Source organism: Musa acuminata, chromosome BXJ3-1 (assembly GCF_036884655.1).
Source record: "Musa acuminata AAA Group cultivar baxijiao chromosome BXJ3-1, Cavendish_Baxijiao_AAA, whole genome shotgun sequence".
In the NCBI taxonomy this organism is placed as follows: Eukaryota; Viridiplantae; Streptophyta; class Magnoliopsida; order Zingiberales; family Musaceae; genus Musa; species Musa acuminata.
Genome location: NC_088349.1, coordinates 44155109 through 44180734, shown reverse-complemented (window position 1 = coordinate 44180734; position 25626 = coordinate 44155109). Strand labels below are relative to the sequence as shown.

Here is a 25626-nt window from a genome sequence, read left to right as displayed (position 1 = left end):
TCGAACCGGACCAATGGTTCAACGGTTCTAAGTCGAACTGGGATCGAATTCTAGCGGTTTAATTGCAGTTCCTGAAAATTGAAATCGAACCGAAATCGAAATCTTTGGTTTCAAACCGATTAAAATTAAGAAAAAAAATTAATATATATATATATATATATATATATATATATATATATATATATATATATATATATATATAAACTCTTTTTTTTTTGTATAAACCTACACTTCTAACCTTTGCTTTTGCCTCCCAATTTATAACAATAAGGATCCATCATTAATAGTTGGGGTGGTTTTTTTAATTATTGGATCCGGGTTCTAACGGGTCGGGTTCAGAAGTTGCCAGTATTTAAAACCCAACACATCTATATCTGCGGACCCTTACCCTCCCACACCCCACCTACGCTGCCTTTCTCTCCTCCTGGAATGGGAAGTCGGAAACCCTAGTCGAAAACTCGCTTACCTTCGGTCCTTCGTCCGCTATGTCTAGCAACATCTACAACTACCGCACCATCTACGGAGGAGGCGGACGTGACGCCTCCTCCCTCTACTCCTACCGTGACTCCCCGCGCCTGCCCAGCGTCGACCCCTTCGCCGACTCCGACACGGAATCCTTGTACGCCGACCGTGTGACCTCGGCCTACACGAAGCAGGTGATCGGGGCCTCGAGTAGGTACACGGCGGCCGCGGCGGCCATGTCGACGCCCTCGCTGTACGGGACCTCGGCCTTCGATCCTTCGTTGCTCGGTGGACCCAAGCGTTCCGTGGAAGGTTAGGGATTCCTTGATTTCACGTTTGATGAGGTTTCCAATGTCGCTGTATCCTGATACCAGCATAGCTTCCGTTAGAATAACTAATACGAAAACCAGCATTGATTTGATTTGCTTACTTAGAAAGTATTTTTTACATCATTTCATGATTGTATCTGCAACACAGACTGTCACTTTAACATGCTCTCCAAATAGATCAGGCTCATCGCAGGATGCTTGATGTCTATGGGTTCTGCTTTTTCATTCCCGAGATATGGCTATGGTGGATTCCAAGAGGTTGTGCTTGCATGAACATGAACCTAAATTGGTGAATGCTTTGGGCTGATAGCGTGTTGCTGTTTATGAGCTCAGAAAGAAAATCTATTAGAAAAGCTAATATAAAACTTAAAGCTCTGACCGTTGCATGTGTGCCCAAGGGGTTATAGAAAAAATTAAAATGGGTCAAAACAGAGTTTGTGGTGCATTAGACGAGTGACAAGTGGAAGTGATTGATCGTGACAGTTAGAATTATACATTATACAATGGTGTGAAAGGGTAGCACATTTTGGAAATTTAGGCATAAATGAAATTTAGAGGCTGACTGCCTGGTAATATCCTGTTTTTCCAATTATTGTGGAGAAAATTTAAGTAGATGTGAAACCAACAAATTTTCACTTAAGTATAAACCTTGATCTTATTAAAAAGAAAAGAAGATATTAACATCATAGTCTCGATGAAGTATGGTCAGGAATATCATATCTAGATGATATTTTCATATCAAAGTAGCCAATACATCCAGATGATTTCAGTACTATGGACATGTGAGAGAGTAACAGGTTTCAGATGGCTTGATAATCATATCTTCTGAACTGTGAATTTGGCTTGTTATGTCAAGATTCAAAGATACATGAAATTTTGGATAAACAATAAGCTCTAGATGTTTGGAGAAATATTTTTTTTCCATGGAACGGGAAGAATAGGCAGTTCTTGGAGCATCTTTGGGAGCATGATAGCAATTAGCCAATTAAGTTGTATAAAAATCCTGTTGTACAAAATCTTTGATTAGCCAAGTAAGTTGTATGGTGATCCTGCTGTACATTATCCATCTATTCCATTCTATGGCTTTTGATAGTCAGAAAGATTCAAGTAAAATTAAGTTTGCTAGTTTTAATTGTGAGTAGTTAGAAAAAAGACCAATGAGACAGTAATAATGTCCATCAACTAGGCCTTTGATGTTTAAGATGAACTACTTCTTAGGTACTTTTGAGGAACAAATTGCAACTTTTGTGTTGTTACTTCTCTAGAAGTTACATGCTACAAATATCTGAAATTTATTATACATGTATAATTTTCACATGTAAAAGCTGTGCAAGGACCACCATCCAAGTAACTAGAGGGTTTGCTATCTCAGAGTATTTTCCCTTACGTCAAGGATTTGATATCCAAGGAAAGCTCCTGGTTCACATGTCTCACCTTTGTCTCCTATATTATATATATATATATATGTATGTATGTATGTATGTATATATGTATGTGTGTGTGTGTGTGTGTGTGTGTGTGTGTAGAGCAGGAAAAATAAAAAAAAAACTATGCAAGGCATCTGCACATTTTGCAGCTGTGTGTGTGTGTCTGTGTGTGTGGAGCAGGAAAAATAAAAAAAAAACTATGCAAGGCATCTGCACATTTTGCAGCTTGGATCTTTTTATGGTATCTTGTTTGCTGTGCATCAGTTGACATACTTCAGTTTTAAGCAGCAAAATTTATGACCAATGATGATGCTCTGTTAATGGTGACCTTTCGGCTTTAGTTTTAATGTTTTATTAGTCAAACTAAATATTTAAAAATATCTGTCATTCCACATGTACTCAAATATGAATGATGCATTTTCAATTCCAAGTGAAATTTGTCCGTTTCCTTGTTGTTGAGACTATCTCAAGGTTTAAAACACTGCTTCTTCACTAAATTAGCTTAAACTCTGACAAATGCTCTAGATCTTTGTAACTGCCTGTTGGTTTGGTTATTTTCATTCTGAGCTCCTCTTTTTCCAAAGCCCTTTTTGAGGAACACAAACCATTCCTACAGTTTCCTGATTTTTTAAATTCTATTATGATCATCTAAGGAGTGCCTTTGGTTCAGTCTATTTTTGTATAGGTGGCACCTTATAAAAAAAGGTTAGATGTATGATAATTGCACCTTATAAAAAGTGAAGAGTAGAAGTCTATTTTTTTTGGTTAATTTTTTTTGGCACCTTATATTGTCTAATTTGACTTCTATGAGATCCTAGAAGATTTATGATATGATGTGTATCACACACTGCATGATAATTTAACAGGAAAATACTAAAGTTTGGTTTTTCAACTGACCCAGCTGCTGTCGATATTCCAACTTAGCTTATGGAAGGTTTGCTTTTGGCAGTAATATACATTAATGGCTGCTACTTTTTGATATATCTAAGCTTCTTGTTGCAAATCTTTGGTGAGTAAGGGTATGCTCAGATCAAATCTGTATAAAGCTCATGCTATCTCGAAGAAGAATAGTGACAATAAATATGCTGATGGTTACATCATGAATCTATAGATAATAAGCAATTGGACAGACTGTTAAGAGGCATTTATGCAGGCTTTAAAAAGATAGATACAAAAGGAATTAATTGGGAGAAAATAAATATGGTAAAAAAATTAGTGGAACCTTAGACCATCTAGTCAAGGAAACACCTACTTGGTTAGTCCAATAATTTGCATTACATTGTCCTTTCTCTTGGTCATTCACATCTCCTTTAAATGATGATAGCTGGACTATCCTTAATAATGTTTTTTTATATCTTGTTCTCTCTTATCTATTGTGTTTTTTTTTTTTTTTTTGCTTTGATAAATAACTTCAAGCAATCTCTATTTTTTTAATTTCATTGTTTCATTTTTCTAATGATTTTGTTTCTCTCTAGATTTTCTATATATATTTTTAATATGCTAATTCTTTTGCCAAGTAGTCCCCAATGCTTAATGCAAGATTGAAGTTATTAAATTCTAGAACTTAAAGAGGACTAAGTGCTACGAACCTTGATATATGATAATAGCCTAAATGCCTCGCCTCGTAATAGGAGGGTTGAGTGAGGCCTTTGAAAGGGGCGCTACTTGGGCGTGCGCTTGGGCCTAGGTGTTGGGCAACTCGGGCGCCCACTCAATCAAATTGAGTTCAGGTTCAACCAATTTCACATAGTTGGCTCAATATCGAACCAACTAAGTACAACACTTACCTCCCCGGCATGCCTGACCTAGTGCAAGGAATCATAAACCCTATCGCGAGTCGCTTAGACCCTATGTCGTCGGATTGTGAGAGTTCTTCACCTTGTGCTGCCAGACTACAAGCTACCTCCTCTCTACGTTGTTGGACAACAAGCCTCCTCCGCCCTACGTCGTTGAATCGTGAGCTTCCTTCACCCTACGTTGATAGATCGAAAGTTTCCTCTGCTTTTCACCATCCGGTTGCAAGCCTCCTTTGCCCAACACCGTTAGATCGCAAGCCTCTTCCTCCCTATGTCATTGGACCGCGAGCCTCCTTTGCCCTACGCTGTTAGACCATGAGCCTCCTTCGCCCTATGTCGTAGGATCGCGAACCTCCTCCCCATACATCGTCGTCTATAGCTTCCTTTCTTTGTTGTGTGAGCTTACGACATTGACCAGCTTTGTTTGACTATTAGTTGTGATTAACACAATGATTTAAAAAACGCTAGGCTCTAAACGACGCCAAGGTTCCAAAACGCCCAGGGTGCTCGCCCGAGCAAAGCGAGGTGCTAAAATATAAAAAATATATAATATAATTAATAAATATAATTATTTAAATAAAAATATGATATAAAATTAAGAAAATCTTAAGTATAAAGTCACAATATCACATTAACAAAAGTCTCAAAATTTAAAACAATAAATAAAGTTAGTAGTATTAAAATTAAAATAATATATTATTAATATGATAAATAAAAAATACTGTTAATAGTATACTGTTAGTGTTAACAGTATACTGAGTCGAGTGTGAGAAGAGAAGAGACCAAGGCTGCTGACTGAGAGCCAGCGATTTCAATAGGTGCTCGGGCGCTCGCTTAAGCGCTCGGGCGAGGCGAGGCGAGGCCCGAGCGCTTTGCTTCAAAGAGGCGCCGCTTAGGCGCTTGCCCGAGCCCAGGCGCCGGGCGCTTCGGGTGAGTGCCCAGGTTAAACCAGGCGACCGAACTAGTGTTTTACGTTTGGTTCGATCTCCGGTGATTGAACCAACTAAAGCACCGATATCAGCCTCCCAACATTCCCTCTCGCGACTTCTCCAACCCTAATCCTATTCGCGATTCTGCCGCTGACATTTCCTCTCTACTACCGCTGCCTCTCTTTGCTATTGTTGCCTGTCTTCGTTGTCGCTGCTCTCTGCTGCAACTGCCACTGCCACTGCTTGTCGTTGCTGTCGCTGCTCATTGTCATTGCTCGTCGTCGCTGTTGTTGTTGTCACTATCGTCGCTCCCGCTCCTGCTCCTACTACCGTTGCTGCTTCTCTCAGTCAGCAGCCTTAATCTTACTCTTACACCATTGCTGCTGCTCGCTGCTACCATTATCGTTGCCGTTGCCACTATCGCTGCTGTCGCTGCTTGCCACTATCGTTGCTCCCGCTCTCGCTCCCATTGCTGCTACTGTTACTCTTACTCCCTCTACTCACATCGACTCGATAGTATACTATTAACGGTATATTAACAGTATATTGTTAACGGTATATTAGTAACAATATTTTTTTATTTATTAGATTAATAATATATTATTTTGATTTTAATACTATTAATTTTTATTTATTTGAAATTATTTTTATTGTTTTGAAATTTGAGATTTTTTGTTAATGTGATATTATGATTCTATAAGATTTTTTTAAAATTTAATATCATATTTTATTTAAATAAATATATTAATTAATTAATTTATATATTTTTATATTTTAACGCCCTGTTTCGCTCGGGTGAGCGCCTAGGCGCCTTAGGCGTTTTTGCACCTTGGCGCCTTTTGGTGCCTAGTGTTTTTTAAATCACTGCTGAGAGCAACGGTGAGCAGCAACAGTGGCAACGACGAGTAGCGACATTGGCAATGGCAATGGTAGTGGAGAGCAGCGATAGCGGAGAGTAGCGACAATGGTAGTGGTAGCGGCAGTGGAGAGAGGCAGAGCGGAGAGCAGCGACAATGGAGAGTAGTGATAGCGATAGCGGCAGCGGTAGCAAAAAGAAAATGTCGGTGGCGAGAGTCGGGTTAGGGTCGGGGAAGTCGCGAGGGGCAGCGGAGAGAGGTTGATATCGGTGCTTTAGTTGGTTTGATTGAACCAATTAATGCAAATGCGACCGAACCAGAGCTAACATGCTGGTTCTGTTGCCTGATTTAACCCGGGCGCTCGCTTGAAATGCTTGGCGTTTGGGCTCGGGCAAGCGCCTAGGCGGCCCCTCTTTAAACAAGATGCTTTTGGAGCAGTTTAATTCTAGCATAGGTCTTCATAAATATGTTTATCATATTTCTATTTAGCTGCATATTATTTTAATTATAATATTTGGGAGCACCTCGTTTCGCTCGGGCAAGTGCTTGATGCCTTGGGCATTTTGGGACTTTGGCGCCTTTTGATGCCTAGTGCTTTTAAAATCACTGTTATGGACAATGACCTATTCAAATTGTGGAACAGTGCCATGTCATCATGACATATGTGAAGTGCTGTGGTTATTGGTCAACTAATAGATAGTTATTTGAAGTTTGTCCTAAACAAATAACAAATATTCTCTTCCACTTTTATTCTTTTGCACCAAGAAGTTAAAGAGAGATTAATGAGGTTGTAGTATCATTCTTAATTTTGCCTTATAGTATGTATTTGTGCTAGATATGGTATTTGTTCAAGTCCATCATTGCATTTTGAGTTGAAAAAAGAAGACAGGCCTCCCTTGGGAATTATAGTGAGAAATTGGAATCTATTTGGTGAATTATGTCATAGAATTCCCACTTTCCAGCTTGGTGCATTTGACTTGTATTTCTTACATCTATGATCTATCTAGTATGGTTGTTTGATATTTAACTGATACTTAAGTGTTAAAAGTTACTGATTATGTAGATGCATTTATATAAATTTATTATTTTGGTTTAAATGTAAGATTTTTATGTTACGATAAACTTTCTCCTATCATATAGTATACAATAAGTTCAGTGAATTTGTGTATGTTGGCCTATATATTTTTGCATGCACATTACCTTTGTAAAGCTTCTATATTTAATTGTTTGTATTATTTAGTTGTATGTAATATGAGTTTTTCCCATGTTTAATACTCTACAATAAGCATATATTTACAAAGTATGCCATATATAACGATGTTATCTTATCTACGTATAGCACTCTACCATCAGACAGTTCTTGGAAGTCATAACAGTATTGGGCAAACTGAGGCCTTATTTTCTACAAATTCTTTGATCAAACGCCCTAGACTTGAAACCGGAAGCAATCTTCCAATCTATCCTCAGCGACCAGGAGAAAAGGATTGTGCTTACTATATGATGACAAGAACCTGTAAATATGGTGATACCTGCAAGTTCGACCATCCTCTTTGGGTTCCTGAGGGTGGAATCCCGGATTGGAAAGAGGTGACTTTTGGTTAATCTTATTCGTACTTTTGCAGGCAATAACTACATATACGATCTTTTTGTATGTAGATATGTCCTACATCCTATTTAATCTATGTTCTTCTGTGGATATGTGTATAACAATTTGGTTACTTATACTATATTGTCCTTATGTGGATATGTGTAGTCGTGTTGAACAGTTTGGTTACTTATACTATATTGTCATTTATCTACTTATTTGATATTTTAAATATTTTAATACAAGATAAGTATAATTCTCTATTGTAATAAACTAGAACTCATGTAATTTGTACAAAAATTCTGCCTTCTGTACCAGGAAAGTATTAACTTCTTTGGATATTTATTGGTGCTATAAGGTGAGTATTTTCATACCCATTAATAAAGTCCTTTTGATAGGACAAATAGTTGACTCAGCTTCTTCAGAATGTATCTTTCCTCGGAAGTCTTGGTTCTCACCAAGAGATTTGTTTGATCTGGAAATTAGTTAATATATATTTATCACGAATTTCATCTAAATTTTGTTTCATTGATGATGAAAAGTAATGAGGAATGCATATTTTAAGGTGTTATGCCCTTTGTAAAACCAGCAGAACACAAAAACTAGATATATATGATTTTTATCTGTACTTGTGCTGATGTCAGATCATTTTTCTTTTAAAAACTCATTTTAAGGTGAAGCTTTCCTCTTTGTTAGCCATTTTTCTCACTGTGTGCATCAAAATTCAAATAGTAGCCGTGATATTAAGTCAAAGTTTGATGCTTGTTACTGGGGTTATTTCTGTGCTTCTTGTGAAGTCCACCACTTGATCCATGATACATGATTACTAACAAGTAAATCTAGATGATTTTTACCTTGTAGTGCTTATCTAAAGAGAAGTCTACTTAATTTTTGTTGTTTGTTTATGTGTGAAGGTAATTTTTTACGACAAAACATGTTCATCATATTGTGATTAAGAGTATGGTTAATGGGTATATCTTTTTGTGAACATTTATCTTGGTCATGTGCATATACAATTTGAACACTTTTTTTAACATTTATTTTTTCTCACAAAATGGTTGTTCCTATTTTTGGGAACTTATCATATCTGCACTGAGTTAGTCTTTCTTTGAACCACTGAGATCCATAGCTATTATATATTCACATTGTTTGCTTGAGGTTCACATCCTGTATTTTCTTCCCCTAAGAGTTGGACCTGTATCAGTGGATTAATTTCTTGTCATTGTTACATCATGACATGCCAAGGATTTAAAAAGCATGATGAGATATGCTGTTTTTGCTATACATCAGTTGGGGTTGCCTACAATAATTTACTATGAAATATATATTAAATGTTAATAGTTTTTGAAGTAGTTGATGGCAATATATATCTGGTCTCTGTTTCTTTGAAATGATGATGTTTCTATGGAAGTTTCAACCAATGGAACTGAGATATTGAATTGTGGATCAGAATGTTGTTTAATTTTGTATCATTGATGCACTGCTTTTGAAATAGACCATTATTAGTTACTAGTTAGCGTTAATTAAGTTGTTTTAACATCAAATGGATCTCTGTAATTGATCAAACAAAATTTCTACTCTTCTTCCCATCTTAACCAATACTGATGCCATATGATCTACCTCAAATTTTCTAATGGTTTTGGTTTTTCACAGTAAGCCAGTTCATCAATGTTGTTAGGTGCTTGGAAAATTAATTACTTTATAACTTTTTAATTATTTAATCATGAGCTTACAATTCCTGTAAAATGAATAGAAATTTCTTTGTGGGTATACCGTGGCATCTATTGACTGTGCAAGTGATATTACATTATTTATGAAATTCTTTTTTTATCTGATTATGCTTTTCTGCAGATTCCACTTATCCCCACTAGTGAATCTCTTCCAGAGAGACCAGGAGAACCTGATTGTCCTGTTAGTAGTTCCTGATGTATTCATGATATTTGTTTGCTACTGGAAGCCCTTTTGTCATGTATTTTCTTTTTCTTTAATTTGCAGTACTACATGAAGACACAGAAATGTAAGTTTGGAATTCGTTGTAAGTTCAACCATCCAAAGGAAAATGGAAATGCTTCTGCAGGTGAACTAGGTGCAGAGGTAAGTGATGCCATCCACTTTATTTACTTATATATTTGATCTGTGTTTATGTGTTGTATGAGCGGGCTTGTCACCCTCCTTTCCGTCAATGATTTCTGTGCGAAGCTGCAGGTTTCTGAAACTGCTGATATCTCAATCTTACCTGAGAGGCCATCTGAGCCAGTTTGCACTGTAATTTTTTCTTTGCACAGTGCATTATTTCCTTTGATTATTTATTGTCATATTTAATCTAAATTAATTTATGCCACAGTTCTACATGAAAACTGGAAAATGCAGTTTTGGCACAAGCTGCAAGTTTCATCATCCAAAGGATCTTCAAATACTATCAAACATACAAGATAGTGTGAGGCATGGACAGCAAGAACCACAAGGGCAGAATAGCAAGACATATGTTCCCTTCACCCCTGCATTAATGCATAATTCAAAAGGATTGCCCATTCGTCCGGTAAAATTGAAGTATCATATTTATTTAGTAATTTATGGTTATATTTAATAGTAACAGTTAGTGATTACAATAGGCACTCGGGCGAGGCGAGGCCCGAGCGTCTAGCGCCTCAAGCGTTTTTGGACCTTGGCGCCTTTTGACTGGTGCTTTTTAAATCACTGGTAACAGTGTAACTTGAAAAAGCAGAACTTTGAGTTTCTCCGTGGCATTGATTATTATATAGCTTTTTAGATCTTTGTCCTGTGCACTGGGACTGCCCATTTTTATGATAAGTAGCCATTTATTTTGAGTGCTTTTTTACTAGCAAGTGGAATTGGATTCTTAATCTATGCATTAATTTTAAATCCCTGTGCATTTAATTTTGCCTCATATTGTAGGGTGAACCAGATTGCCCATTTTACCTCAAAACTGGAAGGTACAGGACTTCTGTAGAACTATAATTATTCGTCTCACTTTCTGGTTTTCTTTTGAAGCCTGATTATGCCTTTATGATTTATTGGCCACTCAGCTGCAAATATGGTTCTACTTGTCGCTACACTCATCCTGAAAGAATCAGTATGCCATTTTCACACTTACCATATACATTTTGCATTGTAATTGACAATTATACTGATTTATTGAAGCCAAAAAAATACTATAGCAGCTTCTCTCTCTCTCTCTCTCTCCCCCTCTATCTCTCTCTCTCTCTCTCTCTCACACACACTCTCTCTCTCTCTCTCTCTCTCGTTTCCCTTTTCTTAAACAGTTAATCCATCATTGGTGGCTGGTCTGGGACAAAGTTTTCTGCCTTCTGCAGCAGCCAATCTTTCATTTGGTGGCCTAAATCCTGCTGCTAATTTTCTTCAGAATATTGATCTGCGGTCAGCCCAAGCATCGGTAAGATGAAAAATCCCAGTGTTTGATGATGCATCCATTGGTGTCTTACGAGGAACCTTATTTGTGTTAGATATGTTGATTCCTAATTTTTCTAATGCAGATCAGTGTCATCCCAACAATCTATCCTCAAAGGCCTGGGGAATTGGAATGTGATGTATGTTATTGCTTATATCCTTTGGGATCACATAATTACTCATTAATATGACATTCAAATTAGTTACTGCTTTGGCAATAATGCTGAATGTAGCTACTATTTCCATAGGTAGCATATTGTCAGTACTCAACTTTTTTGTCCCTAAGCTCTATGGTACTTTTTTTATTTGGATAATTTTTTCAGTGAAATAATGGCATTTCAATTGATTTGATTCTTTTTCCTAGATAATATGTTTGTTTGTCGTGTCTATATCATATTTAGCTTCAGACCCTAGGATTTATTGTAATTTAATCATACGTATATCCTATGTTTATGATGGCATAAGTAATCAATAATCAGATGTTGCTTAAGATTATCTAATTATGTCTTTCCTGGTTAGACATTATATTTTATAGTGAGGATCTCTAAGTGTTGCCATTTCCTATCCAATTCTCTCTTGCATGGTTATTTAATCATCTTTATGATTGTAGTCTTCTCATGGGATCTTTTCATGTGCTTTTGAGGATGCAGTTCTATATGAAGACTGGACAGTGCAAATTTGGAGAAAGATGCAAGTTTCACCACCCTATTGACCGGTCAGCACCAACTTCAGTATTGAAGCAGACTCCTCAGCAAACAGTAAAGCTTACTCTTGCTGGGTTGCCACGAAGAGAGGTATCATGTTGGAACCACTTATCTATGTTTGCTTTATTAAGTTGATTGGTTCATATCTGTTGCAGCAAAATTTAGTTTCCTCAGTGATTAGTCAAATACTTGTTCATTTAGAAAAATTAGTTACACATTTAATATGGAATTTCCATTGGTTTTTGCCGTTATCTAATATGCCATTCGGCTTTTGATTTATTAAGGTTATGGTTGATTTTTGGGTGAAAACTTGGTTGGCTTAATCCATGCAAAGTTACTTGGTCAATGCACTTGCTTACTTTTTGCAAGAACAATGTGTTGTAGATTAATTCTTTCCTACCTGATGTTGGGGATTGACATGGTCTTGGTACATTGGACATTCGACACATGGTCAGGCACATGGTATTCCAATATACTGGTTGGCATAGGTTCAGCTTGTCTGGACTAGTTGGACCAAACAAAACTCAAGTATTTTTTTTAATGATTTCTACCTGATCAAAGCCAAAAATTATAAAATATAGGTGAAATCGACTATAAAACAATAAATGATTAATCAAGTTATGTTTCAGATATGGAATACAAACTGTATTAAAGAAAACATGTATACGAAAGTTGTAAACATGAGTTTTTTGGTCTAAAATTTGATATCATTTTTTTATTTTACAACTATTACTACTACCAAATTAATCATCTTGAGTCAATGAGAGGTGGTTCAGAATCCTTGATGTGACTTCATTGTACATATGTATGTAGGTCTGATGGACCTATGCACAGAATTGTGCTCATGACATCAGATTCTGGTAGATAATGTGCACTGATGTAATAATATAGTGACAATTGAGTTATCATCATCATTAACATCTTATGTGGAAGGAGGTATCTTAAGCAAGGATGAATGTGGTAAATACAACTCTGCAAGATGCAGTATACCAGAGCTGCAACTGTCATCACTATACTGGAACTGCCATATGATGCATCCAACATCAAGAAAAACTATTGTGCATGAGATCTTATGCTAGTAAGAAGGTTGTGAATACGAGGAATTCCTATCGGACTTGACATCATTATGAAATTTGTTTCTCTTCTCCACATGGTCATCAACTGATTTTCCTTTTTCTTTATCCTTTTGTGTGGATTCACTTGTGTTATGATTCACATCTTGGATGACATGACTGAAACATTATTTCGTATAGATCTAAACTTGATTTTTGTGGATCTAGGTTCCAAATTCCTCAAAGAAAACAAGGCACCATGAACTCTTCCTTCAATTCATGAAATTACTTCACAGGTCTAGCCTAGATTCACAAAGTTCAAGGCTTGATCCTAGTAGATCTAGTCCCATGTTGGATGAGGAAAACACCCTATGCCCCAAACTAAATTCATGAAATTACTTCTTACAGTCAATCCTAAACTAATTGTGTAGGCCCTGGTCCATATGCCGGTTTAGCTCAATAAGTAGTGGGCAGTACATATTGGTCCACCTGATTTAATTCCTTGATTTTAACCTTCTCTTGTTAGGTTAGATCTTTGGTTAAATAATCTTGCTTAAGTTTACTTAGTTAAGTCAGTTTAGCCCCACATCATTTTTTGACCCAGCTTTGTGCTGAGCTAAGTGCAACTGAAAGTGTATGAATGAGAGCAGCGATGTTCTCAACACTGGAATTTCTATGTCGGTTGTCAGTTAATGTTGTATTTGAATACAAGAAAATTTGTGATTACACTTAAGATTCCAACAAAATAGTTGCATTCTTGCCTTACTTGCAAACATGTGTCAGTAAACTTCATGTTATTTTATTTGTTGGATTTGGTTACACTTGCATGTCTTTGTTGAAATTCCCACAAGATATACATCACATACTCGTACCAAAATTTCATGCTAATGTTCTTACATAGAGTGTTATTGCACTTCCATCTGTCTTGTTCTTACTCCTGGTACCATCATTTGGCTATACCTAGTGTCACTTCAGATTTTTGCTCGTCATTATTGGACAAGTATCCAATTCAATGCTCTTTATTAACAGAAGCATTAACCTCAAATATGTAAGTAAATCTTTGGTTTTCGTGGAGAATATTTTAGCAATTTTAATTTATCCATTATGCTGAGTTCTTAAGCATGGCAAATAATTGAAAGTTTGATTGTATTGGAAGGGTACTCAAATCTGCTGCAGTCAAGTATTCAGTTGCACTACCACGCTTCCAGGTAAAATTGCTGATGAGGCCAATGTCATTGCAGGGTGCAGTTATATGTTCCTTTTACATGAAGACAGGCACATGCAAGTTTGGCGCTGCATGCAAGTTTGATCACCCTCCTCCAGGGGAGGCTATAGCCATGGCAACCATTCAAGGAACTGCTGAGGGAGAGGAAACGAAAGATGCACCAGAGGTTCAGCAATAGAAGCTCATGGCACGGCGCCCTGCCTGGCAATCTGTCATTTAGGGACTGCATTTTGAATTCTGTAGACGTTGCTGCTCCCAGTCATCTGATGAACTCTGAACAACTGTACTGGTTATTTTGGTAATGCTAATGTGGTTGTGCGACGTAGTTTCAGCTATCTATTAAAAAAGGAAGACTGCCTTTCCAGCTAATGGAAAGGTCCGGTCTGTGGCGTGTGTTGCATGACCAGTCTTAACAAATCTGACATGGTTGTGTTTGAGATAGTAATTCTTCATGCGTTCAGTTTCAATTTTTGTGCTAGGTGGGCAAATTGAAATGCTCGAGTATTTTGGGGGCGCAGTCAAGCCAATCAAACCTCTTAAAGAAACACTTCGAGAAGCGAGCATGGACACTTCCAATATCCTGCTCAGGCTATTATTGATGTCCTGATCCCGACTACAAGCTTTTTGTGTAGCGCTTCGCTCATCGGTTTTCGCTTGCTTCTTTTAGGTTTCTGAGGCTTAGGTTATTTTGCATGCCCAGCCTAATAATTATATTAGGCTATTTTCGCTGATCGATGGAGTCGCAGGTATTTCCTCTGAAAAGCGCACATAAAACTAATAATTATATTATTATTATAATTTTTTTTAATATTAAAATTATAGATAATTATTTTTTTTATGTCATTAAAAAAAAAATTTATTTGAGCTATAAGCGCATAATTAAATTCGCTTTATATAAAGATTAATATAGATAAGATTCATAATCCTTTTTACCGATAGAACGGAAACTAAAAATAAGATCTAACATAAATAAGGGAGGAGAAAGCTCTTCACTTTTTTTCCAACAAGGGAAGAATAAGGGAGATGAGATGCACTTAGTGAATCCGATACAAGTTTTTAGCTCCTATCTATTTATAAACAGGTCGAACATAAATAATTAATATAATTTCTCGTATTAAGAGCATCTTTTATTTCTAAATAACCGTAATCCAATTCAACTTTCCTTCTATTGCTCGAGATCTTACGTTTAGGAGCGGTTGCCGCAGGATCATCGAGTCCCGGTCTCTCGACCGGCTCCGCCACATCGTCGCCAATGCTGTCTTCCGCGGCGAGCCCGGCGTCGTCGCCAACGTCCGGGCCATCGCCGACCGTGACCACAGCCAGCGAAAGCTCTTTTCTGTCCGTGGCCTTGAGACGGAGACCACCCCCGATTCCGTCCGCTCCCTCTTTTCTGCCTATGGCGAGTTCGAGGAGGCTGCCGTCATCGTCGACAGGGCTACTGGGAAGAGCAAGGGCTATGGGTTCATCACCTTCCGCCACGTCGATGGTGCCCTTCGTTCTCTGAAGGAGCCCTCCAAGAAGACTGACGGACGAATGACCGTCACCCAGCTTGCCGCCGCTGGAAATGCCGGAACCGGCGCCACTCCGTCTGCCGATGTCTCCCTGCTTAAGATCTATGTCGTGAACGTTCCTGCCGACAGCCGTCGGATCGCCTTCTCGCCCATTTCTCCTCTTATGGAGAGATCGAGGAGGGGCCGCTAGGGTTTGATAAGCAGACGGGGAAGTTCCGGGGGTTCCCTCTCTTTGCCTACAATACTGCAGAGGGGGCAAGGAACCCACTTGTTGACCCTAACAAGAACGTCGATGGCCACCACTTGGTCTGCAGTGTTTCAATCGAGGGAAAGAAAGGGAAGCCAGTCGCCTCAGGACCATGTGCTGTCCCTATGTGTAGTGTCTAGGGCCTGCCAATGGGCGGTGGTGCTAATATGGGTTCTAATGGGCTCAGACTCGGTGCACAGTCTTCGCTGCTGAGTTCTCTCTCGAGCCAGTATGGTGGCCCAGGCAGTGGTCTCAGCTCATATGGTGGTTTCTCTGGCAGTGCGCTGCCTGGTGCCATTGGAGTGAGACACCATCACAATCTGGGCTCTTCCTTGCCATCGTCAATGGGTCCTGGCAATCCAGGTCTGTTGGTAGTCAGGTTCCTTCATCGCTTGGTGGTTCTGCAGCTGGAGGATGTGGTGGAGGCTTGGGTGGTCCCGTTGAATCTTCTTCACAGTTTGGTGGCTCTGGCGTTGGTCATTTGTAAAATCCGAAATCATCCTCAAAGTCACATTCAATAAATTCATACAAGCATAGATTTATTGAAAAATCGATAAGATAGAGGATCGCATTTTGTTTTTATAAATTTCTATTCATGTGATTTGCTTCTTATAAGCATGCCTTTACCTTTAATAAAACAAGTGTCAACATTTAAGATGAAAAGATAAATTTTATAAAATAAATCATCAAGCATGATTCCATGATAACATCCTTTTAATATCTAATAGAAAACCATAAGGAGCGTTCTAGATCATATGTCTTGCCATTCGACGTTTGCCAAAGACTTAAAGTAGGAAGATAGTTTCTTCCAGGGACTTAAAGTAGGAGGATAGTGTTTGCCAGAGAATTAAAACAGGAAGATAGTCTCTGACAGTAACTTAAAGTCAGAAGATAGTGACATTTGAATATATCAATTTCAAAAAAATTAAAAATTATATTTGGATGAACCTAATGATATTCTACTATTGATTTTATTGGAAGTACTTTAGAATGTGGTGATACAGTTTTCTCTGCATAAATTATGGGGCATGCAAGTACTGTTAAGACGTTATATACTTTTTATGTGCGCCTTGGATAAGAATGAAATGAATGCAACGTCAAATATGATATTTGAGCTCCTGTTTCTTATTTGTTCTTTCGATATGCTCCGAAATATTTCACATGCCATTGATATGCTCTAAAATATTTTATACGCCATTGATATGCTCTGAAATATTTCATACGCCATTGATATGCTTTGAAATATTTCATATGTCATTGATATGCTCCGAAATATTTCATACGTCATTGATATGCTTCGAAATATTTCATACGCCATTGATATGTTCCAAATACTCTTTATTCTATTGTTATGAACAATGTATGTTTTAAATGAAATGACATTTGTGATTCTGTATCTAATGAGATGATATCTATGAATTCTTGTATCCCTGCCTTGCATTTTGATACCAAGTTTGTTTGAAATTATCATCTCTTGCCATGGATATATTAGTCGCTTACTGAGCTTTGTATACTCACTTTGCTGCTATATAAATTTTTCAGGATAGCTTGTCGCTTGTTAAAATGTTAGAATTGGACTGAGGTAGTGGAACACTATTCAGATTGTTTATCATTGTTTTTGTAATGGTTAATTGCTAATTTTTATTATAACATCATTTATTTATTGATTTTTATGTGTTAAGTGTTTGCATTCTCTTTTTTTGCCAGATAATTAAGTCATTGATTTTGTTAATGCTTGTGTAACTGCAAAAGATATTTTCATTTGCTGATTGCTTATTTGGTTTGGATTAAGTCTTAGGTTATGTGTTCCTGAGCAATTCAAGTATATGGCTAGATTCTTTATCAATGTGGCATATCGGAGGATGTAGGATTTCGTCATTCTTCTAACAAATTTGACTAGCATACCCTTTATCATGTATAGGGATGCCAAGTGTCTCAATGGCAGTCATTTTTGCTGGGGAAAACTTTGTATTGGACTATGTCGGTCCCTACTATTTTGGCTCTTGTCTTATTGTCCATGCATCATTTGATTGATAAAATAAAATTGGGTAATCTTTGGTTGCATTGTGGTACTGTCGAATGAAATATTTATGTCAGAAATTAATGGTTTATCTGTCTGGTATTATCTATCTTAATCTTTTTTTATGGCCAACGTGCTTGATTTTTTGTTTGTGCTTTGTGTTCACTACCTGCATTCTTTATTTGTTATGTATTCCATGATTCTTGGTGCATATGGTTTTCTTCCTCGCTGTGCATTAACTTTTGTGTAGTTGTTGAGGAGATGCTTGCTTCTCGAATCTCCAATGAAGCTTGCTTATTTTTATAGAGTTCAAAACTATTGTGGAATACAAAATAATGCAATGAGTTGCACATGGAGTCGAAAATAATGTTTTCCTTTTTTTCGATCAATTGGAAACCGACCTTCTTGAAATTGGCTTTATTGTCGGTGACTTTTTTGGACAATATACCGTGGTTCGATCTCCTCTAATATAGTATCCATTAGGTTTTCAATATAGTTTGCTTCTTGAATCTTGTCGGAAGCATTAACTAAAAACCACCTGTTTGTTGTAATAAACAAGAAAATTGATGATACTCATTCTTGTTGGCCTTGTCCAATTGTCACACATCACTGTCACCCCATATTCATCCCACTATCTTTTGAAGAATTTGATCTAATCCTTCAGTTCTGCCACCTCGTTATCTAAATATACGTCGTGCATCTCCTTTGGCATTGGAGGTTGAATCCCTTTGAATAGAGGAGATCATGCTATGATAATATGAATTTTTGGCTGTGTTTATTGGAATCCTATGGAAGTTGAACTATTTTACAATTGTCTTTCCAATATCCTATTTCTTTTCTTTTGTATATGCATTATCAATCCATGTTTGCTTCGCTGTTTGTGGAGGATAGGTTTGCGGATCAATATCAATAATATCTGGTGCTGAACTCTTACCAAGCCCTCTTATAATGATGATGGTTCTCATCTTCTTTCGAGCATGATCTTAACCGTTATAATGTGTCTATTCCTTTGGTGTTATGTTCCTACCAAAATTAAATCAAATAATAAGGTGCGATTATACGTAATGAACCCTACTTTATCACTATAAACATGTCAATCGACCTATTTGGCATTAAATACGTAGAATTAACTCAATATCATTAAATTTTTCATTAAGTACACTAATTACAACAATAAAAAAACTTAATTAACTCTATTACTACTATAAATATCTTAAACACCCTGAAAAGCATTAAATATATATATTTGATCTATAGGTCAAAGATGAAATCATCATTAAATAGACTAATCACACTATTAACATTGTTAATTACTCCATAATTGTTCCTTTTCATTATTGTTAATTACTCTAATAGACATTAAAGATATTTAATTAACCCAATATGGGTCAATTAAATACACTAATCACAGCATTAACATAGTTAATTAATCCCTAATTAGTTCTCTTTCACTGTTATAAACATGTCAAACATCTTAATAGATATTAAAGACATTGAATTGACCCAATATTGTTCAAATTTTGCTTAAATCATCATTAAAACCATTAATCACAGTATTCAAAATCTTAATTAAAACCTAATTATACCTATTATATTATCACAAACATATAAATCACCTTAATATTGAAATACAAAGATTTGACCCATTAGATGTCTAATTTAAAAAAAATTAGCATTAAACACCCTAATCATAACATTAAAGGTCTTAATCAAGGTATGTAATATCGTACCGTACTAGTATTTCGAGGTTGGCTCAGTATGGTACAGTACCGTGTACCGAGCGGTATACCTAATTTAGGTGTAAAACCCTTCGAAAATATCTGAAAAAAAAAAGTTAGGATAAAAAAATTAGGATAGGGTTTTTAAGTTAGAAATAAATATAGTAATAGCATAAGTTTAGCAAAATCAATATAAATTTGGTAAAATAGTATCACATATCTTTTTCGGACTTTGAAGAATATCTTGTGCAAGGTTCGTATTTCAGTCCATTACGAATTGTCCTTATGTAAACATACCTATTGATTAGAAAGTTCTTCCTCTTAATCTTCCCAAATTAGCCTTGATTCAATTCACAAATCGTTGTTTTATAGAGTTTAGGAGAACACAAATATGAGAAAAAAAGAGTATGAAAATGTAATGGAGAGAAATAGGAGAGAAGAAGGGGTTTAAATACTATGAGAAAGGGCTCGAATGGTCAATTTGACCGTTAGAGCATTGTATCACTTTTACCGAGCTGTTTTAAATATTTCTTCCTCTTTCTATAGCACTGTAGCACTGTAGCACGTTCCGTCCAGTAGCGGACGATCCGCGTACTGGTATGCCATCTGACCGGTACGTACTACCGCCCATATCGGGTGGTACCATTTGAAATTGCACACCATGGTCTTAATTATTCCTTAACTAACACTATTCAATCATCAAAAATATATCAAACAATATATTAGACATTAAGTCATTAACCACAGAGAATAGTCTTAGTCATCTCATAAATAAATAAAAATATAGAAAGAGAACACATACCTCTTAATTAGAGTGTTCTTTCTCTTAATCCTCTCAAATTAGCTTCCTAAATTTATTTCAATCCACAAATCATAGTTTTATTGAGTTTAAGAGAATGAAAATGTGAGAATGAGAGATAGATGTGAATGAGAAAGAGTTTAAGAGAGTTGAAATGATTGAGAGAGTGAAAGAGTCGAAAGAGGGGGGCGGTAGGAGGAAAGGGTTTAAAAACCCTTTCCAATGGTTCATATCGTTTGAACTAAGGCAATCTCAACCCTTGGTCGGTAATGGTCGAAATCTGATCGTTATTGACATGTACCGATCGGTGACGATCGGATTTCGACCGTTACTGATTAGTACAGACCTCATATCGAGCGATACGGGGTCATGTAACAGTACCTCCTAGAATAGGGTGGTCCGCATACCGGTCCTTTCTTAGACCGATATGTGCCCGTACCGGGCGGTACACATCGATACAGCAAACCCTGTTGTGGATTGTAGTGAATCGTGCTTATGAATTTAGACAGTTATGTTGTGCTGTTATTATTTATTTTGTTCTTGATCTTTCTTCAGAGTGAATAGGGTGCTATACAGCGAAAATGTTAGCTGTATGCTTTGCTCTTTTTCCCATGCTGCAAAGAATTATGTTTTTGGTTTTTTTTAATGACATAGTATAGGGATTATTTACAGTAGTTGATTTCTGGATTGTATTAGCTCTTCATGTTAGTTATTGCCATCTTTGTGAACTTGTTTCCACAGTTTAATATTTAGGTTGTCACAAATAGGGAATTTATAATTGTGGCCTAACCAATATTGCGCTTTTTTCTCCATGTTGGGGTTTTATATAACCAGTGTTATGAATTTCTGTTATGGCCTAACTCTTTTCTTTCTGTTGAATTACATTGATTTGTTGGGTACTTAATCTTTTCTTGCTGGGAAATGTTTAAGTTAAAAGTTCAATGGGTAACTAGAGATGTATATCTGTCTGTGTTGTCTTTCAGGCTTCTGATTTGTTTGCTTGTGAATGGATGTGATATAGCTTTTTTGTTGGGTTGTGAGTGTTAGATTGGAGTTGCTTAGTTGAGAATATTCATTGAGGTGATTGTCCTTTTTTTTCTGGTGTCATAAAAACACTTGTTTTGCATGTCTAAATCTCAAATTGGTCAGACCCAAGTCCCTTTGGGAGTTTGACATGAAATTTCTTTCAGGGTGCGTGGGTGTGTGTGTTTTAGAGCTTTATATTCTGACTTCATATATTAGACTGCCCAATAGGGAATGCTGAGTGCAGAGAATTGGACGCACTTATTTTCAAGACCATTCTCCTGGCATAGTTTCGTGATTCTAGATGACTCATGTATCCAATTTGGCTGAAGTATTAAATCTGAAGAGTATAGTTAGTTGCCTCATAGTTTTACACAATTTAGCTTGAGAGACTTTGCACCAATACGAAAGATTAAATAAGTGGCTTTGCAGATGGTTGATAATTAGGTGGTGTTCTTGAACATCCTTTGTTTCACCAAGTCTAATGATAACGAATGGTTGATGGTTGCATCTTTGTGCCTAAATTCAGAAATATTTCTAATAATGGTTGCATCAAAACTTTCACTCAGTTCCTGTTTCTGGGAAGTATTGGTAGGAAATCATATACTGTGCTTAGAGTGGCATGCATTTCATTTACTTGGGTCATTTGGTCAAAATTTCTCTGAATATTTAATCCTTGCTTAATATGAAGTTTCCAAGTATCCATCACTTGATTTGAGTGTTTTTCCTTAAATTTCTCATTATAGTTTTGATGTTATCAAGTGTAGTCATGGTTTTGATATTATCTGGTATGCCATTGGACATATATGGTAACTGCAATATGGTTAGTAACGTCAACATTTATACCCTCGCTACAAAGTACTTGTGAAGTATTAACTGAATTGACAGAGCATCCAGTGTTCTTCATCACACACACACACACACACACACACACACATATATATATATATATATATATATATATATATGTATATATATATATATATGTATATATATATATATATGTATGTATTGTATATGTGTGTGTGTATTTAAATCCCCCAAAATGAAAACTTTAAGAGATAGTGGTTTTGCATTTGAAAGTCACACACGGAGGTGTTGTATTTGTGAAACAACAGTTTCTAGTTACATGGTTTCTTCTTTATGGTTATATTTGCTTATGTTGGTGTTTGAATGTCACAAGTTGTCATCTCAAACAAGTTATTAGACACAATTGTTTACTATTTATACCTGTAACTTTGAAAGCCAATCTCAGTATCGTTGTTGTTGTTGTGACTCTGTTGTATGCCTAGCTTTTCATTGGATGATTTCTTTTTAAATGGTCAGTTGATTGATAAGTCAAGATGACAATGTATTTTAAGGTCTTAGACTTGCCTTTTTGTTGCCTTTTATTAATTAATTGTTGGAAGATGATAAATTGAATGTTCATTTGTTATGTAGCTATTAGGTGCTTGTGGGCAATGTTTCTCAATCCTGATATGACTGTGCTTGATAATTTTGTATATATGTAGTCTGTCATGTTTCATTGTTTGATAAACATATTGTGATGGATGTGTGACTCAGGTGCATGGCAAGTTTGGTGCAAATGCTTTGACTGGTTGTGCTGAATTCGGAATTCTTGTCTGCTTTGATGAATGACTTTCAAACTTCTGTGGCTACTTCTCTACTTCTAATGTTAACTGTTGAGATGTAGTGAATCTAGTTTAGGTTTTAACTGTTTCAGTAAGTAAGAAGCTCCATATCTGTTAGAGACAGATAAATGCTTTTGTATGACAATGATGTGCTCCTGTGGAACTAATTGCTAATCTTTGCTCGAATTGTTATCCTGTTTGAGAGCCTAGCCGTTTTGGCTTGCTTTGTTTGGTTTTGTGGCTCCATAGCCTTGCTGTTACATGATTTGACTTGGATTTACCGTGTCATTGTCATAAGAGATAGATGACTTTTTATCAATTTCTCCTGCATTTTGCATTATATTATGGTCATATTCCTTGTTGAGTGCTCTTCTTTACCACAAACCCGTTGTCCCGCAAATTCATCAATATTTAGCCTTATTTTTGCTTGATTGCACTGATTTTGTTTGGCTTCCTGTTAAACCACTAGCTTTTTAAATTAAATCATGGTTCACATTAAATTGGTAGAACGGTGAACTTCTAAATCAGTTTCTATATTTTGAAGTGTTTAAAATGCCTAAATTGGTAACACTGTAGTATAGTTGCTGCATTTTCCTGTTTAGTTACTCTGTGTTTGTATTTCTTCCTTTAATTGTTATAATATAGTTGGTTGCACTGATAGTGTAGCAGATTGTCAGTCTTTAATATTTTAATCATTTTGAATTTTTTGATTCATGTTTACTGGATGGTGAAGATAGATATTGTAAAGAAGAGTTTGATAGAAGATAAGATTTTTCCAATTATATGAGGAAATCTATCTACTCTGTTGAGAGAAATCCTTTATTCTGTTGAGGAAAATATTATTTCCTAATCTGTATAAATAGGAGAGGGACATGTTGATGTATTCAAGCTAAAGTACTTCAATAAAGTTTCTCCAATAATTGTTCTTCTATTTTTTTCATCATAGTCTTATTATGATGATTAAAACAATGCTAGTTGTACCGGGAAGATTTACTTTATGATGATGAACACATAAGAATCTATTGCCTGATAAGATTCTTCTCGATGGTGTTATTGCTAATATTTGTTCAGGAAGGTATGCATGCTTCTGTTAATATTTGTTAAATCCCCATACACACTTTGTTGGAGAAGTAATGTGTGAATCTAACTTCGATTAAAATGATAAACAGAATAAATATAAAAAAGATTAAAAGAAAAGTTTAAAGTGCAATTCAGAAAAGTTTTTAAGTTCAATTGTTTTTACTGGATTGGTCGAACGCACATTATCCATACATTTTGTTTAAATACATTTGGTTTTTTCTTTTAGACAAGAATGGACAGTTGACTGTGACTCAGAATTGTGAAAATAACAATCAAACTTTTGATTGCAGTAAGATTCATTTGACAAATGTACTAAACCAATTTGATCCTCCCCTAACCCCCAAACCAAACTTGTCCGGTGTTGGGTTTCACAGGGCGAAAAGCTCTCACCGCACGGTTGAGGATAGTGGAAGATGCAACGAATAAAATATCATCGTGCGTAACATAAATCCAATGATCATTAGACATAGAGATTTATTTCTATGAAATGGATTTTAATTAAAAAAAAGTATATTTTGATACAATTAAAAAAAAAGTATACTTGACTTAAAGTAAATATAATAAGAAATTAACTCAGAAAGCAATAGCAATTAAGAGCAGAATGAAAATGCACACTGAATTTATAGTGGTTCAGTCGTTACATCTTACATCCACTCCTGATTCCTCTTCCATTGAGGCCATCGAAGTTTTCTAATGATCTTCTTTCAATAGGCGAACACCAACTATCCTCTTTATAACTCTTTCTCCATTTCACATGTTTAAGAGAGAACTTTTACAAATCTCACATCTCTCGAGCTCTAATCTTTAAAGACGAGGGGAACACAACACTTTTCAAGAGTTTACAACTTAGAATCATAAGCCTTTTCATTCATTTTTCTTACTAACTCAAGCATGAATGAGTAGGGTATTTATAGACTTCAACTGGCTTCAAAAATAGAGCAAAAAAGTCTCATCCCCGAGTTTTCGAGGTCTTAACAGTACTATCGCTAGTGCTGGGCGATACTATCGCCCAGCCTGGGTGGTACTATCGCTTGGCAACATGGGAGAGCATGTACTAGTGGTACTACCACCAGTTTGGCCAGTACCACCGTCGGGTCTTCTGGAAAACATACACTTCATACATTCTAGCTCATAAGCAGTTCCACCGCTTGACCTAACTATGGGTCACTGAATGAGACTCCCAATATAACCAAATCAGTCCTAGATCAAGCCCAATAGGCTCCTAACTGAATTACTATGGTCACATCGAAAACTAACTCAATTAAGACCTTATCTACGATGATCAAGACATAAATGATTACAAGACAAGAATTTTATGTTGTCCAGCATGTTATTGGTTCATCCGAACTCCCGACGCATCGTGCTTTCCTTTGATATATTGCCCAATCCTTCAGCATGTTGAGTCCCACAATATCCGATCTTGGCGTAATGTTCAATTCTTCCGACCTAACGTCTGATTCTCCTATTTCAATCGTTTTGTCTTTTCATGATCGAAGATAGTCGTGCAACACTTTTCTCAAACACAAATTAGATCATAAACTCATCAATTTATTCTATCATTAAAATCCGGAATTCAACAATCTCCTTCTTTTTTACGATGACAACCAATTAATAACGGAGTTTAACTAAACTCTCCCTATCTATATGCAATATCAAAATAAACTTAAATTCATAAAATAATAACCTTCTAATTATAATATATTTGAATTCAAGTTGAAACAATTTTAATGAAGGTGACTTTCACACTTCATATGCATACATCATCATAATATCAAAATTATTATTACTTACTTTATATGCAT

The 25626-nt window shown here is 36.3% G+C and overlaps 1 protein-coding gene and 1 pseudogene across 4 annotated transcripts; both read left to right on the top strand.

Moving 5' to 3' along the window:
• Nucleotides 1-392: 392 nt before the first annotated feature.
• Nucleotides 393-14195, top strand: LOC135629630 (zinc finger CCCH domain-containing protein 37-like). 4 transcript variants are annotated; one of them, XM_065137299.1, is made up of 12 exons: nt 393-774; nt 7140-7387; nt 9237-9296; nt 9381-9479; nt 9591-9650; nt 9730-9924; nt 10302-10339; nt 10433-10479; nt 10670-10800; nt 10901-10954; nt 11465-11608; nt 13812-14195. In XM_065137299.1, exons 1-12 carry the CDS (start codon nt 486-488, stop codon nt 13971-13973), a joined length of 1527 nt encoding a protein of 508 aa, XP_064993371.1. In that variant the 5' UTR covers nt 393-485; the 3' UTR covers nt 13974-14195. The 4 variants fall into 4 exon arrangements, with proteins under 4 accessions (XP_064993371.1, XP_064993370.1, XP_064993374.1 ...); XM_065137298.1 differs by having other exon boundaries at nt 9585-9650; XM_065137302.1 differs by lacking the exon at nt 9730-9924.
• A 767-nt stretch (nt 14196-14962) lies between these two features.
• On the top strand, nt 14963-17129 carry LOC104000547 (UBP1-associated protein 2C-like; annotated as a pseudogene).
• Nucleotides 17130-25626: the final 8497 nt, after the last annotated feature.

Excerpts from the sequence above, each read along its gene's own strand:
- LOC135629630 (XM_065137298.1), top strand. The coding sequence starts at position 486 with ATGTCTAGCAACATCTACAACTACCGCACCATCTACGGAGGAGGCGGA. Across the intron at positions 7,388-9,236 it reads GAATCCCGGATTGGAAAGAG|ATTCCACTTATCCCCACTAG; the intron begins GTGACTTTTGGT and ends GCTTTTCTGCAG. Across the intron at positions 9,925-10,301 it reads AAGGATTGCCCATTCGTCCG|GGTGAACCAGATTGCCCATT; the intron begins GTAAAATTGAAG and ends CTCATATTGTAG.